Source organism: Brassica rapa, chromosome A09 (genome assembly GCF_000309985.2).
Source record: "Brassica rapa cultivar Chiifu-401-42 chromosome A09, CAAS_Brap_v3.01, whole genome shotgun sequence".
NCBI lineage: Eukaryota > Viridiplantae > Streptophyta > Magnoliopsida > Brassicales > Brassicaceae > Brassica > Brassica rapa.
In genome coordinates, this window is record NC_024803.2 from 15471314 (window position 1) to 15485919 (window position 14606).

The 14606-nt window shown below is 28.5% G+C and overlaps 1 protein-coding gene across 2 annotated transcripts; it reads left to right on the top strand.

Annotated features, from left to right (window-relative positions):
* Nucleotides 1-8600: 8600 nt before the first annotated feature.
* On the top strand, nucleotides 8601-14397 carry LOC103839462 (zinc finger protein SHOOT GRAVITROPISM 5). 2 transcript variants are annotated; one of them, XM_009115970.3, is made up of 3 exons: nucleotides 8601-12159; nucleotides 12517-12919; nucleotides 13470-14397. In XM_009115970.3, the coding sequence occupies exons 1-3, from the start codon at nucleotides 11976-11978 to the stop codon at nucleotides 14230-14232; spliced, it is 1350 nt and encodes a 449-aa protein (XP_009114218.1). In that variant the 5' UTR covers nucleotides 8601-11975; the 3' UTR covers nucleotides 14233-14397. The 2 variants fall into 2 exon arrangements, with proteins under 2 accessions (XP_009114218.1, XP_033136214.1); XM_033280323.1 differs by lacking the exon at nucleotides 8601-12159 and adding an exon at nucleotides 12215-12243.
* The last annotated feature ends 209 nt before the right edge of the window (nucleotides 14398-14606 follow it).

Here is a 14606-nt window from a genome sequence, read left to right on the forward strand (position 1 = left end):
GTACTTTTTTACATTTCTATTATTTGCAAATATTTTTATTAGTAAATATATACAATATAGAAAAAAATAAGTAAATATACAATTTAAGAAATAGAAATGTTACATATTTTAAAAAAATAAATAAAAAATAATTAATATTTAAATATAGTATATAAGAAATAAATATATTATATTAAATATATATCGTAATATTATCAATGATATAAAATCAAATAATTTATAATAAGTAAATATACAAAACAAGAAATGATAAAAAATAAGTAAATATACAATATAAAAAAAAATAGAAAAACTAAATTAAACATCTATCTGAAAAATGTATAGTTAAATAGAAAAATGTATAGTTAAATAATAATAAGCAAATATACAATATAAGAAATAGAAATATTATATTAAACATCTATCTTAATATCACCATTTGATATAAAAACAAAAAATAGAATAAATAAATATACAATATAGAGAAATTCTTTATGACAGATTATATAGTGTTTGTCACAAAATAGCATTTTTTAAGTTTTTGACACAAAAATAGATGAAAAATGACCAAAAGAAGTTTTGTTATAGTGTAAAAATACATTTATACTTTAGGGTTAACTACTCTAGACTTAGGGTTTAGAGTTAATGGGTGAATTTTTGAAGATATGATTTCAAAATTTTAAAAGTAAAATATTAATATTAAAAAATTTAAAATAAAAGGGCTGTTTTGTTCATTTTCTTTATTGAAAGTTATTTTTGTGACAAAAACTTAAAAATAGTTATTTGAGAGAACTGTCTTACAATATAAAAAAAACTAAATAATAAGTAAATATACAATATAAGAAATCTAATCTATTAATTTAGGATCTTATTTTTATCTACTATTAACAAGTCATAGTAGGACCAATTAAAAAATTAGTTAATACTCTTTCTGTTTTATAATATGTGTCATTCTAATTTTTTTTTCTTGTTACACAAAAAGTGTCACTTTACATTTCCAATGCAAACTATATTTAATTTTAGCAAAACAATTAATTGCAATCTGCATTGATTTAATAAATAATTTTATTTATCTCAAATACTATTCGTCAGATAGGTGTAATTAATAATAACTTACATATATTTCAGCAACTTTATTAATTTTGTGAAAAATGTCATACTGACACTTATTCAGAAACGAAGGAGTAGAACATATTTAATTATATATATTAATAATAAACCAACTATAAATTTGAATTTTTTTTTGAATTGTAACAAAATTTGTTGAAAAAAATCTAAAAAATCTTACTTGAAATTTTAAATATTTTTATAAAATACCATATATTTTTTTTGTCATCAAAACACATATTAATTAATTTTGTAATTGGTAATATAATGTTATTATAAATCAAAGATAACTAAACTTGTATTATAAAACAAGAAAATAAAAATTATATACTATTTTTTTTATAAATTCTATAATTATATTCTGTATTATAAAAAATGAAGTGATATATGAAAAAAAATATTAAATAGGTAAATTCACAAAAAAAAAATATTTTTCATTTAAATAAATTACCACTCATCCTTAAAATTTGTTAAAATTCATAAAGTATGTAATAGTTTTATACAAAAATAAATTTATTAACATAGGTTAAACTTTTATATCTACAACTATATATTATCTTTTTTGTTTATTTTGGAACTCTCAATTACATATTGTTAAAATGTTTATATACAAAATGTATAATAGTATATAATAACCTTTAGTTCATATACTATTTAAAAATATGTTATTAGAAACTATGAAATTTTAGTAATTCATTTAAATTATTAATTAAAATCAAATTTTGATTATATTTCTTAAACAACTATAACAAAATTTATTGAAATTGTTTTAGAAAATATTACCAAAAATTCAAATATTGTATTTAAAATAATGTAGTAACAAAAACAAATTCAAAACTGATGAAATCTTCAAAACTCATGAAATCTTCAAAACTCAAAAATAGTAGTGTAATTTTTCAAAGTTTTCTTGAAAAAAATATAAAAATTTAAAAAATATTCAAACTCAAAAATAATAATATTTTAAATTTTACAAAAGATAAAATCATAGATAATAAAGAATAACTTTTTGAAATACACCACGAAAAAAGAACCTATATATGTTGTAAAAATTAAAGCAACCTAATATTTTGAAATCTTAATTAAAAATAAAAATATAATTATATCACTACATCCAAAAAAATATCTTATATCAATAAAATTTACTAAAATAATATGATAGATGCTAGTATGTATAAAATTTACTAAAATAGTATTGCTTATAAATCTCATAAAATACTAAAATAATACATGTTAAAGTATATATATTTTTTAAACACAACATGTAAATATAAATTATCATAAACATATTTATTTTTTATAATATAATAAATATATTTTTAAATGTATTATAGAAAAATGTATAAATTAAAGAAAAAACATATTTCAAAAGATGTTATCTATTTGATTATTTCATATTTTTATTTTATTGTACCTAATTCGAAAATATATTAGTAATAATAAAAAAATAAATAACAAATTAAATGTACTCCCTCTGTTTTTAATTGTAGGTAATTTTAGCAAAAAAAACATTTGTTTCACAATATAAGTAGTTTACATATTTCAATGCACTTTTTCATTTATTGGACATTGTGTGACCATTGAAATAATGTTATTTTTTATAATTGGTTGAATTTATTGATTAAATGATACTTTTTTTAAAATTAAAATTTTCTGAATATTAGTGCTTTTAAGTAAAACTACTTATATTTTAAAATAGATGGAGTATTAAGCAAATCACTATATATTAATAATACCAAATAAAAAATATAAATAATAATATTACCGAGTTACACAATATATAATAATAAAATAGAAATTATATATTTAAAATATTTATAATTATATCAAATACATTTATAAAATAAAAAGATATCCGCACGGACGTACGCATTAAAATATAGTGGAAAACTATATCAAACATCAACATCTATCTCAAATATGATGGAGTGCATGAAGACTTTAGAAATCTCAGAAGTGGTGTTTGCAAGTGACTGCTCTCAATTGGTGAAGATGGTGTTTACACCAACAGAATGGCCGAACTACACACATGGAGGAGTTTCTACGATGTAAGGAATTTTTTCAGCCCTTACTATCCAGCATATTCCGAGAGCACAAAACACAATGGCGGACAAACTGGCACGAAGTGCTAGAAATCAGCCTTCTGCTACGGTTTTATGTTGACTCAATTCTCATGAGGTGGCTCTTGGATCAGGAATCAGCTTAATTTTGTTTCGCAACAAAATTTTGTTGTATAAAAAAATATCAAACATCTATTTGAAAAATTATAGGTTTTTCTGTTTTTTCTAAGATATTATTTATTCACACAAACGTACAATTCAGAATTTTCTTGTTGTTCAGAATACAAAGTCCAAAAGAATAGTTAACATTTGAAAATCAAAATAGCTCTACTAGTAGTGCAGATTAACTCGTAATTGTTACTAAAAGATTGACCAGTTCGCATAACGGGCATCAGGGCATGCGATGTGCCCATCATTATAAACTCACAAAACATTGTAGAGACAACAGGATATCATCTGTGAGTTTCACCCTCACCATCTCATATGATTTAAATTATGTTGGTTCAAGATCTATTTAGGAATGAAATAGAAGATAGAGCAGAACATAGTGTCAGGGTGACATTATGCATCTCGTCCGAAATCATTTTTCTGAAATTCACAAGAATTAATGTTCTTGAGGCTTTGCCAAGTTCTCAAGCGCACTTTCTCTCTCTCACATTCTTTCAAAATCACAAGCTTTCTTGTTCTCACTAATGTCCCCTTATATACTATTAACAAACCAAAACCATCCATGAGGTAGAGGTAGGCATATAACTCATATAACTTTATTTAGCCTGAGGTCAAAAATAAAATTCAGACATTTCACTTTCATTTTATTACATGTACAACCACTCATAACGATCAACAGGATGTCCTGTTGGACTATCTGTTAAGTCAAAGAACTCGTAATTATAATCAGATTCAATTAGATGATATATAGTCAATTAGATTTAATTAGATTCTAATTAAGTAATTAGTAACTAATCATTTTGGTCCATGTCCATGCATTCATATGCGTATATTCTCTCTGAACATGTTACTGTTAGTATATCGAATAAATTATGTAAGAAAAACTAATAGTTTTTAAGAGAATTGTCACAACTTACAAGTCAAAATCCATGTGAAAGAAGAAGAAGACAGACAAACCTCATACATGCTAATGATAATATATTTTCTGTAGAAGTGACACTTTGGAATTCGGACTTCGGATCCATTTTACTGTTCCATTAGTTAATCATGACCATATACGAACAATTTATTACATAAAGGCCCAAACATTACCTAAATCATAATTCTAATTGAAAAGTCCATGGCTATTGAATGTTTGAAAACATTCAATTATAACTCTATCATCTTTGTGTTACAAAAAAAAAAACTTCCATCACAACATCAAAGGAGCAAAACTTGTGGCAAAAAGTGTAATTACCATGGATTTCTTTCAATCTTATATTGCTAAGGGTTTCCCTCAATAGCTTCATTCTCTATTTTGTTAAGCCAGTCTCTTCTCCTGTGGTCTTTTGTGATTGTAACAAATCCTTGTACTACCTCTGACCTTTATATATAAAATATAGTGTTTAAAAAAAATTGAAAAGTCCATGGAAAGATATTTATGGCCAAAAGCAAACGAAACTAAGCAGACTCATGATTTCAGAGCCACCTCGGAAAAATTGAGTCAACATAGACCATAACAGAAGGTAGATTCCTAACACCTCGTGCAAGCTTATCCGCCATTATGTTTTGCGTTCTAGGAATATGTTGAACAGTAAAGGCATGAAAGAATTCTTTACAACGCATAACTCCTCTATGAACGCCAACTATTATGTTGGTATAGACACCATCTTCACCAATTGAGAGCAGTCAGTTGCAAACACCACTTCTGAGATTTATAGGGTCTTCATGCACTCCATCATCAATATCAAAGCTTCACATTCAGCATGTAAAGGTGATAGACTCCTGCGAATAGACATTGCACCCATCATAGTATCAGTTGATCCATCTTTTCTATAGACCCATCCTTGCCCGGTGCAAGAATTTTGTTCCCTCTATGCTCTATCGATATAACACTTATTTATGCCATGTGAAATAAGGTTCTCCATAATATGAAGAGATGCTCTATTTGTAAAATCTTTGGTATGAGATTCAGTCCACAGGACACATTCTATTTTCAGAGTCCGGAGAATATCTAAAGGATCTCTTGTCTGATTTTTAAAAACTTAGCGTTTCAATTTTTCCAAATATACTATAGAATCTATGGAAAATAATTCAAATTTATTTCTTTTGGTATCCGTCAAAAGAGATAGTCCATATTTGTAAAAAAAAAATGGCCCATCAATCTTTCAGTCCAATAAATAATCATATTTTAACAAAGCTTTATTGTTTTTTTTTAAGAAAGTAACAAATATAAACTACCACATTGGTATTATATATTTTTTTTCTATTTTTGGCAGCTTTTTAGAAATAATAATGGATGTATGCCAAACTTGAGGATGAACGCATGAAAACAAAAATATCTGAATAAAATGAGTAATGATGAAGTGGGAATGCTCTTTTCCAGATAAATAATTAAATTATTTTAATATAATTTACTAGATTTTAACCTGCGATTTTAAAAACACGGATTTTTTTGTCATTTTAATACAATTTGATTAAATTTATAATTTTATTAGAAAATAAATAATTTTAAAGTTGTTATATACAATATTTGATTTTCAAGTAGTGTTTTCATATTCGATCTAGAGCCGTGGATGAACAGATATATCTGGTGATCTGTGTATAATCCGATTCAAATTTAATTAAAAATTAATTAAAATCCTATAAAACTTGGTAAAAATCCAAAAATCTCAAAGAAAACCAAAAATATAATAATATTCTTTTGATATTATTATTAAATAATTCATAAATTTTTAATATTATATAAAATTGAAAAACTTGTAATAATTTAGACTTTAATGAAATTTGTATCATGTCATTTGAAGAAAATTAAACACTGGTAATAGAAATTTTTTTCTCGTTAATAAATGTTGATAATTTTGTATTATATTTATTTTAGATCCAAAACTAAATTTCATGATAAGTTTTACAATATTTTTGAACACTCAAAATTGGCATAACATTATTATGTAGAAACTAAATTTCATGATAATTTTGTTATAGTCTGATAATAAAAAAAATATTTTGTTCCGAGACACTATTATGAAAAATTATTGATGTCATATAAAAAGGAACTCAAAGAGTCACCGATTTAATTTTTGAAAACCTTTGGTCAAGAAAATTACAAACACTGAAAAAAGAAACTTTGGTAACCATAGATCACAAACTCATCGTTAAAAACTATAAATAATACCATAATTTCTTACAATGAAGATCAATGCTTGTAGGTAATCCAACTTAAAGCTAGTTTGTAATACAAATTTGAATCGTGGTAGTGAAAAGCAAGTAAGAATGGAACTGCTGGGTTTACAAAATCAGTTACCTTTCCCATCGAGAGTCTAGACATCATTTCTTTTGTTATGCCTCCAACAAAATAATAATTTGGTAACGTCATCGAACTTCATATTCTTTGGAAGTCTAGTCACCTTCTCATTCTGCATAAGGTTAAACGTCATTCCAAAATCAAATACCTTTTCCATAAAATTTGTATTGCTGCTCCATTTATCACCCATTTACTCATTTTTCTTTAGAATCATCACCAAAACATGCAAACAGTTTATTAGCTTCCAGTAATTATAATTTTTTATTAACTTATTTATCTATCTAAGGATAAGCCGTTAAAAACTGAGTTGTAAATAGCAAATTCCTTATATAATAGAGTGGAATGTACTTATTATTACCTCATTTGCAGACATGCTCTTATTTTCCATTTTTGAAGAATGAAGTTTTTAAACATCAGTATACTCAAGTGACATCAACAGTCTAAATCACCCTAAAAAAAATAAAGGATATTAATATAAAGAAAATATAAAATAGAATATGAGTAGAAGACTCACAAATATGTATGTATTTTTGTCCATACACAGACGTACTGTAAAAAAAAAGTGGTGAAGGAAATTGAAACGATGGAGATGAAGAAAGATGAAAAGCAAATAAAGAAAAAATTAGTTGACTGAAAATTATATATAAAAGATGAAACCGTTTGAAACCATGCCATGACTTGGAAGTTGTAGATGATGACACGAACGTGATAGTGGTAATCAGAAAAATTCTAGGGATTTAAAAACTAAAAGATCGAATGAGTTTTTTTGTTAGGGCCAAATCTTGCTAACAATTATTTTATTAATTATCTGATTGGTTCTCTTTCAAGCATTATCTTGACATTAATTGGTACTTTAAAGCAAATGATATATTTTCCATGTTGATTAGTCCGATAAGTAAATATATAGATAAAAAATTATAGAGAAAAAAGCATTTGAAATCCGAACAGTTAATTACGAACGTGGGAATAAGATAATTTGATTAATGAAGTAGTTAGGTATTTGGAATTGCTGAAAAAATGGGATTAACATGAAAGCTTTTTCAACTGTTTCTTTTTTTGTATTTTCTTTGAAAAAATAGATTATTACATGTCAAATTTTGATTGGATAGGTGACTTGTGTTTTAGTATATAGAAGATAAATATATATATAAATGAATATAATTTGGCAGCTTTTCAAAACTTTGTCTCCTCTCCTTGCATAGTCGAAGCCCTAGCAATCCGATAATCCCTATTGCAAGCGGCCTCTTTTAACTTCCGTCATATCTGTGTTAAAACAGACTCTCAAGTACTCGTTCGTTCATACGATATCTTCTCGCCGGCGTTCGACGGAGCTCTTTGGGATTCTCGCCGATACCTATCTTTCTCCTCCTCCTCTCTGTTTTTGTCTTGTTGTTTCATTTACATTCCTCGCTCTTTTAATGGATCTGCTGATGCGCTCGCGAAGGATTGTTTTGCGACCCACTTAGCCAGAAATCCAATTGCCGTTTCCTAAACTTTTATTTTTAATTCAAGTATCAGTTGCTCAAAAATAAAGAGGAGTTGGGGGAGATGATGGCATTTCTTTGCTTTGTAAATTTGGAGCATGTGACTTGATCCCTCTTTCCAACTCTAATCTCACAATCACATTAAATAACAACAAAATATTCCATTTGTAGTAGTTTCTAGGACTACGATATTAACGTTATAGTCTTTATCATCTCTCTTATTCTAAATTCCAAGAAAATTAGACTAATTGTCTGTCATTGAATACAGTTACCAAATTAATTAGTAAGCATTACAATGTTCTAGGGGAAAAAAACAATGGTTGGAGTGAAGCAAGTGATTAAGTGATATCATCTCATCGTCGTATGAAATGATTACAAACACTATCTCATATCTGATCTTTATGCGAAGGCTGTCACCGTAAGATCACATATATTTTCGTGTTGTTGGGTTTTTTTTTTTGTTGGTTTTTTTTTATATCAACTTATTTTATTAATTTGAATGAGACAGTACATAATCTTCTTGAAGAAGAGTTGTTATGTTGTTTGGTACATAATAATGAAATAAAAAAGGAGTTTGAGTTGGATTTGAAGTTGCCAACTTATCTGCAACCTTATTTGATCTTCTGTTGATCCATCTGTATTCAACTGCTTCAAACTTCTTACTCCATTTGCGAATATTTTTTGTCCAGTTGTAAACCTGAAAGTTGAGCTTATTATCTTGAAGAATTTCTTTTGCTGTTCTGCAATCTGTTTCCATAATTATTTTACGATATCCCAAACTCCAACAATGCTGAAGCGCCATAAGAGCATCTGCATTGAAGGTTCAATGCAGAAGTTAACACCTTTCCCAAAAAAAAAATATTAAAATATTCTATTTTTGGTGAATTCAGCTCTTACAGGTTCACTGGGATGAATCTGGTTCATCACTGTATTGCGGACCCCACGCCACGTAGTGGTCCGTGATTGGTCCGCTTAATTTTTTTTTTTTTTTAAAAAAAAATCAAACAGAAAAGTTAAAAAAAAATAATAATAAAAATTAAAATTATGAACCTCCCTCAAGGTTCATTGATGCTGATGCTCTAAAGATTGCTTGGAGTTCACTTTCCAGTGCTCATTGTACTCATTGTCCTGTAGCTTGTACCGCACCTCTATAGATTCCATTTGAATCTCTCACAACCCAACCTGTAGTTGTTAGCGTTTCCTCATTAATAAAACTCCCATCTGTATTGCATTTAAACCATCGTTGAGGAGGCCTTATCCAATGTCCTTGTGGATGAGCCGTTGTTGTGTTGTTCCTCCGAACCACGTCAGATGTGTTTTTTTTTTTTGTTGGTTTTATTTTGCCTTTAGGAAACGAATTTTAGACAACTGACAAAAACATAACGAAGCATCGTTTAAAAGAGTCAGCCGAATTAATACCACAATAATATAAGTCAGACTAAGGAATATATATGACAGTTACAATCAAAACAGAAAACATGTTAACGTAATCTATCATTTGTAATGTCTTTGAGTTTAAAACAAAACCTATTTACTATAACATAAGTACGTAACAATTGTATCTAATGGTTTTGTGTTATTTTATTAGGTTGTTTAATTTTTCAACGTGCACGTAAAACTTGTTGAATGGAAGCAAACCTGGTAACCTTATGTAGTAGACGCGAGCTTACTGATGAAAAAATTGTAATAGTTTGTGATCGAGAAATTAATTTAGATTATAAAAACAATTAATAGACAGTTTTTATAAGAGTTTCAACGAGACACTGAAAACAAAATTTAGTAAAAGTATTAAGAATTTTCTTTTTAATTATACAAGCTTCGGAGACACACACACACACACACAGAGTCCGATTACCTTTAAAGCCTCCACTAGGATTAAGTTACCAAGCTAGGCTGTATTAAGAATTTTTATCAACTAGTCTATGCATGATGCGTTGTAAAATAATTCCCCCCATTTTAGATCTGTTCGAAGAAGAAAGGCAAAAGCCTATAGGCTATAGGAAACGACAGTGGAGAGTGGAGGAAAAAGGGTCACGTGAGTAAGACGTAAGTTCACGTGCGGAATCTATTTCTTTCTAAAGATGATTTCTTAAATCGGGATCCCATAGAGTTTACACAGATCGTATAATATTTTTCATTTTTTCGGAAATGTTTTTCAGTTTTACTCTTGGCTTGAGTTATTTTGATATGCATGTATTTTGATTAACTGCCTGCCTTTTACTATTTTGTTTGTTTAATTCTCTTAATATTTTTCCGTTTAATTGTATGGACAGCAGCAGTACATCCAATATATAAGCCAAATAGAAAATATAATAGTTTGTTTGCATTATTGAAAACAAGAATTTGATGTTTAATGTAATTATGCAATTATATCCTTGGATTATTCACAAGAACCATATACTTTTTTCTCCTTTGTTTCCAAGTGTAATTCGCAAAGAATATTAACATTGAGTCATGTAGTTGTGGACCAACCTTGGAAAATTATTCACTGAAAACTATAATTTTGTATATAATGCATCTATTATTTTAAATTTGTTTTAAGTTTTTAGCCTGCCTTGCATTAATACAAATTCATTTTAATATTGTATAACTAAAATAATTTAATGTTTTTCATTCAATTCTTCTTGTTTTTGATAAATTGTTTTATACATTTGGTGGTATAATGCCCAAAACAGTAATCATATAAAATTGATATAATATAATTAATATTTATTGTACAATTTAATTTATTTTCCGAAATGTTTATATAAAATATCATGGATTTTATTTTTCATTCTATAGATTTAATTAAATTAATTATAATATTTTAATATTTTAATACCAAAAGCAAAATTATTCAAATACTTTTTCGGTGTTCGGTTTAGAAAATAAAGATCAAAATAAAATTATTGAGATCTCAACGACATTTTATAGTATACCAATTAAGATTAAGGTTATTTTAAAGTGCATCAATTTAATAAGATTTATTGTGTATATTATCTAAATTGTTTATGGCAAAATTTTAGTTTTATCAGATACTAGTTTACAAAATTTCCTCTATATGATAACTATTTTCATAAATACCTTAAATGTGTGATAAAAATTAAAAGAACTAAAAATATTTATGAATAATTTATAAAATATATATATAAATTCATTAAAAATCCCACCATCTAAATGTTAACCCTACACAATAATTACTAAACTATGAACTTAAATGTTAGAGTATTTTTGATTGCGTGTATTTTTGAAAATTGGTAATAAATTGAAGGTATTTTAAGTAATTTTTCATTGTTCATAGGTAAAATCGTGTAGATAATAAAAAGAAAGTTAACCGTAAATGATTATAAAATAGTTTACGAAGATTCAAGAAAATCAGACAAGATATGGGTCCAGCCAAAAATCCACATATACCACACACTCTAAGAAACAAAGTCTAAAACATAAATACAAACTAACAAAAAGAAAAATCTAAATGTAATTCTAAATAAACACATCCATCTCGCTCTCTCTCCAAAAGTGTATGCATAGATTGTATGTAATGTAATGAGCTTTATAAACTAGGCAATATAGGTATCAAAGACCCTAAGTTGCTCCAAAGTCTCAAGTGAATGAGAGAGAAAGGTTGATAATACAAAATAGCAAGAGAGAGACCCAAGAAAAAGCTTTCATCATTTAACATAGGAGAACTTTGAAGAGTCTAAGAAAAGTTTTGAAAATCTTTGGTTGCGAAAAGCTTAATTAAAAGAACTTTACACCCTCTGTCTTTCTCTCTTTATTAGTCCTTCCTCTTCTTTGTAAAGCTGAACCTCCCACTATCTCAATTTTTTTTTGTCTCTGGGTCTTGTTGTTTCGTCAAATCAAAAATCTCTAGAAATCCAAATAAAGTCAAAAAGAGAGAAGAAAAAGTAGTGATTGATGAGAACAGATCAAGGAGCTGTAGTGATGTTGGATGATGATGCTTCCAACAAGAACACTAGTAACCCATGTTGTGTGGTTTCTTCTTCTTCTTCTGATCCTTTCCTCACTTCTTCTGAAAATGGGGTCACCACCACAAACACATCCACTCAGAAGAGGAAAAGAAGACCTGCAGGTACACCAGGTAATATTAAATCACCACTACTTAAAATTTATTTCTAAAGTTTCAAATTTTTGTTTACCAGTTACCACCAAATTTAACTCATGGGTATATTGAGTCTCTCTGGTTTTCTCTCTAAAACCCCATGAAAACACACCCGCCTTTGTTGTCAATGTTTAATCAAAGATATGTTTTATAGTTTTATGTCAAAGATTTTTTTTCTTATTACCAATATTTAGTTTAAAGGGGTTTTAATGGGTTGCCTTTGAAATCTCTTAAACCCCATCCAAAATCTCAATTTTTTAAATAAAATCTCAACTTTATTGATGTCACTAGTAATTAAAGACCTGTGTTTTGATGGGTTTTGCTTCTTCTCTTCAGATCCAGATGCTGAAGTTGTGTCTTTATCACCGAGAACTCTTCTTGAATCAGACAGATACATTTGTGAGATCTGTAACCAAGGGTTTCAAAGAGATCAAAATCTCCAGATGCATCGAAGACGTCACAAGGTTCCATGGAAACTTCTGAAGAGAGACAACAACATAGAAGTGAAGAAACGAGTCTATGTTTGCCCTGAACCCACTTGTCTTCACCACGCCCCATGTCATGCTCTTGGTGATCTTGTAGGAATCAAAAAACATTTCAGACGAAAGCACAGTAACCATAAGCAATGGGTTTGTGAGAGATGCTCTAAAAGTTATGCTGTTCAATCAGATTACAAAGCTCATCTCAAAACTTGTGGCACTAGAGGCCATTCTTGTGACTGTGGTCGCGTCTTCTCCAGGTATAATTTTTTTTTCCTCTCACTGTAAATTCGATTTTTAATCACATAGATTCCAGTTTTTTTCAAATTTTGGACCCATTGTATCAATTATTGTTGTTGTATATCTACGAGATCATATACTTACAAAAAGAAAAATATAGGTCATAAATAGAAAAATGCTCTAGCGATCGCAAAACAAATATTGATAGTTATAGTACTTTTTGATTTGACTGTCCCTCATGATTTTTACTAATTCTGTGTATTGATATGTTTCTATCACAGTTTTCTATGATTTTTCTTTGACTGTTATGTTTGGTATTGTGACAAATAAAAAGGCTTAATTATTAGATTAATGGCATTGACCCCACAAATTAAATATTTGTAGGCTTTTTAGTGGACCTAAACTCATGTTAGTATATTATATATTATTCATAACTTATTCCATAGGTGTTTAACCAGTTAAACTGAATATTTAATTATTATAAGTTTACCCATATAATAATCACTTTCTCAGTTCATAACCCTATATCCATATCAAATCATCTAATTGATACGATTATTTTTTTCTTAGGGTGGAGAGTTTTATTGAACATCAAGATAACTGCTCCGTACGAAAGGTTAATCGTGAACCGCCGCCGCCAAAAACCGCCGTTACTGTCCCGGCCTGCTCCTCTATAACGGCCTCAACCGCAAGCACTCCATCTAGCGAAGGGAATAACTGTGGTGCGGTTGCGGTTGCGACTCCTATACCTCTAGAAGGGCGTCCAATTCATCTGAGAAACTCATGTTTTACACCTTCTATTCTCACCAACTCATCGAGTCCCAACCTTGAACTCCAGCTTCTTCCATTAACGTCGAATCAAAACCCTAATCAAGAAAACCATCAACACAAAGTTAATGAACCATCTCATCATCATCACGATACCACAAACTTAAACCTATCCATTGCTCCCTCATCGTCATCATATCACCGTCACTACAACAACTTTGATCGCATAAAGGAAATAATGGCGAGCGAACAGATGATGAAGATAGCGATGAAGGAGAAAGCTTACGCGGAGGAAGCTAAAAGAGAAGCTAAGAGGCAACGAGAGATGGCGGAAAACGAGTTTATGAATGCTAAGAAGATAAGGCAACAGGCACAAGCTGAGCTTGAGAGAGCTAAGCTTTTAAAGGAACAATCTATGAAGAAGATAAGTTCAATGATTATGCAAGTTACTTGTCAAACTTGTAAAGGACAGTTTCAAGCGGTTGCCGTTCCCGCGGCAGCGGACGAGACATCTCTTGTGGTGAGTTATATGTCATCAGCGAATACTGACGGAGAGGAATCGTGATAGAGTTTCAAAAGGGGGTTTAATATATAAAAATAAAAACTAAGATAAATGGAACATTTTATGAATTACGTGTTGTTGTCTTATTTTTCCTCTTTCTGTTACCATAAATCTTTGGTCCAGTTATTTTCCCGTTTAAACGTCTAGTTAACGAAGCTAAATATAATATATACTAATTAATAATATATATCTATCCGAGAAAGTTAAGAAATAGAGAAAAGTTCTTTAAGAATCGGTTCCAATATTGGCACACACATGTGTCATCTATTTATTATTTCTGTTTTATAAAAAAAAATGAAAAGTAACTGCATTAGTATGATATTAATTGTTTTTCTTTTAGAATCTCTAACAGGTTTTTACCGTTGGGCATACTCTTA

What these genes read in the sequence shown, in the direction of transcription:
- LOC103839462 (XM_009115970.3), top strand. Translation starts at nt 11,976, where the DNA reads ATGAGAACAGATCAAGGAGCTGTAGTGATGTTGGATGATGATGCTTCC. An exon ending in AAGACCTGCAGGTACACCAG is followed by an intron (nt 12,160 to 12,516) that starts GTAATATTAAAT and finishes TCTTCTCTTCAG; the next exon opens with ATCCAGATGCTGAAGTTGTG. An exon ending in TGTGGTCGCGTCTTCTCCAG is followed by an intron (nt 12,920 to 13,469) that starts GTATAATTTTTT and finishes TTTTTTTCTTAG; the next exon opens with GGTGGAGAGTTTTATTGAAC.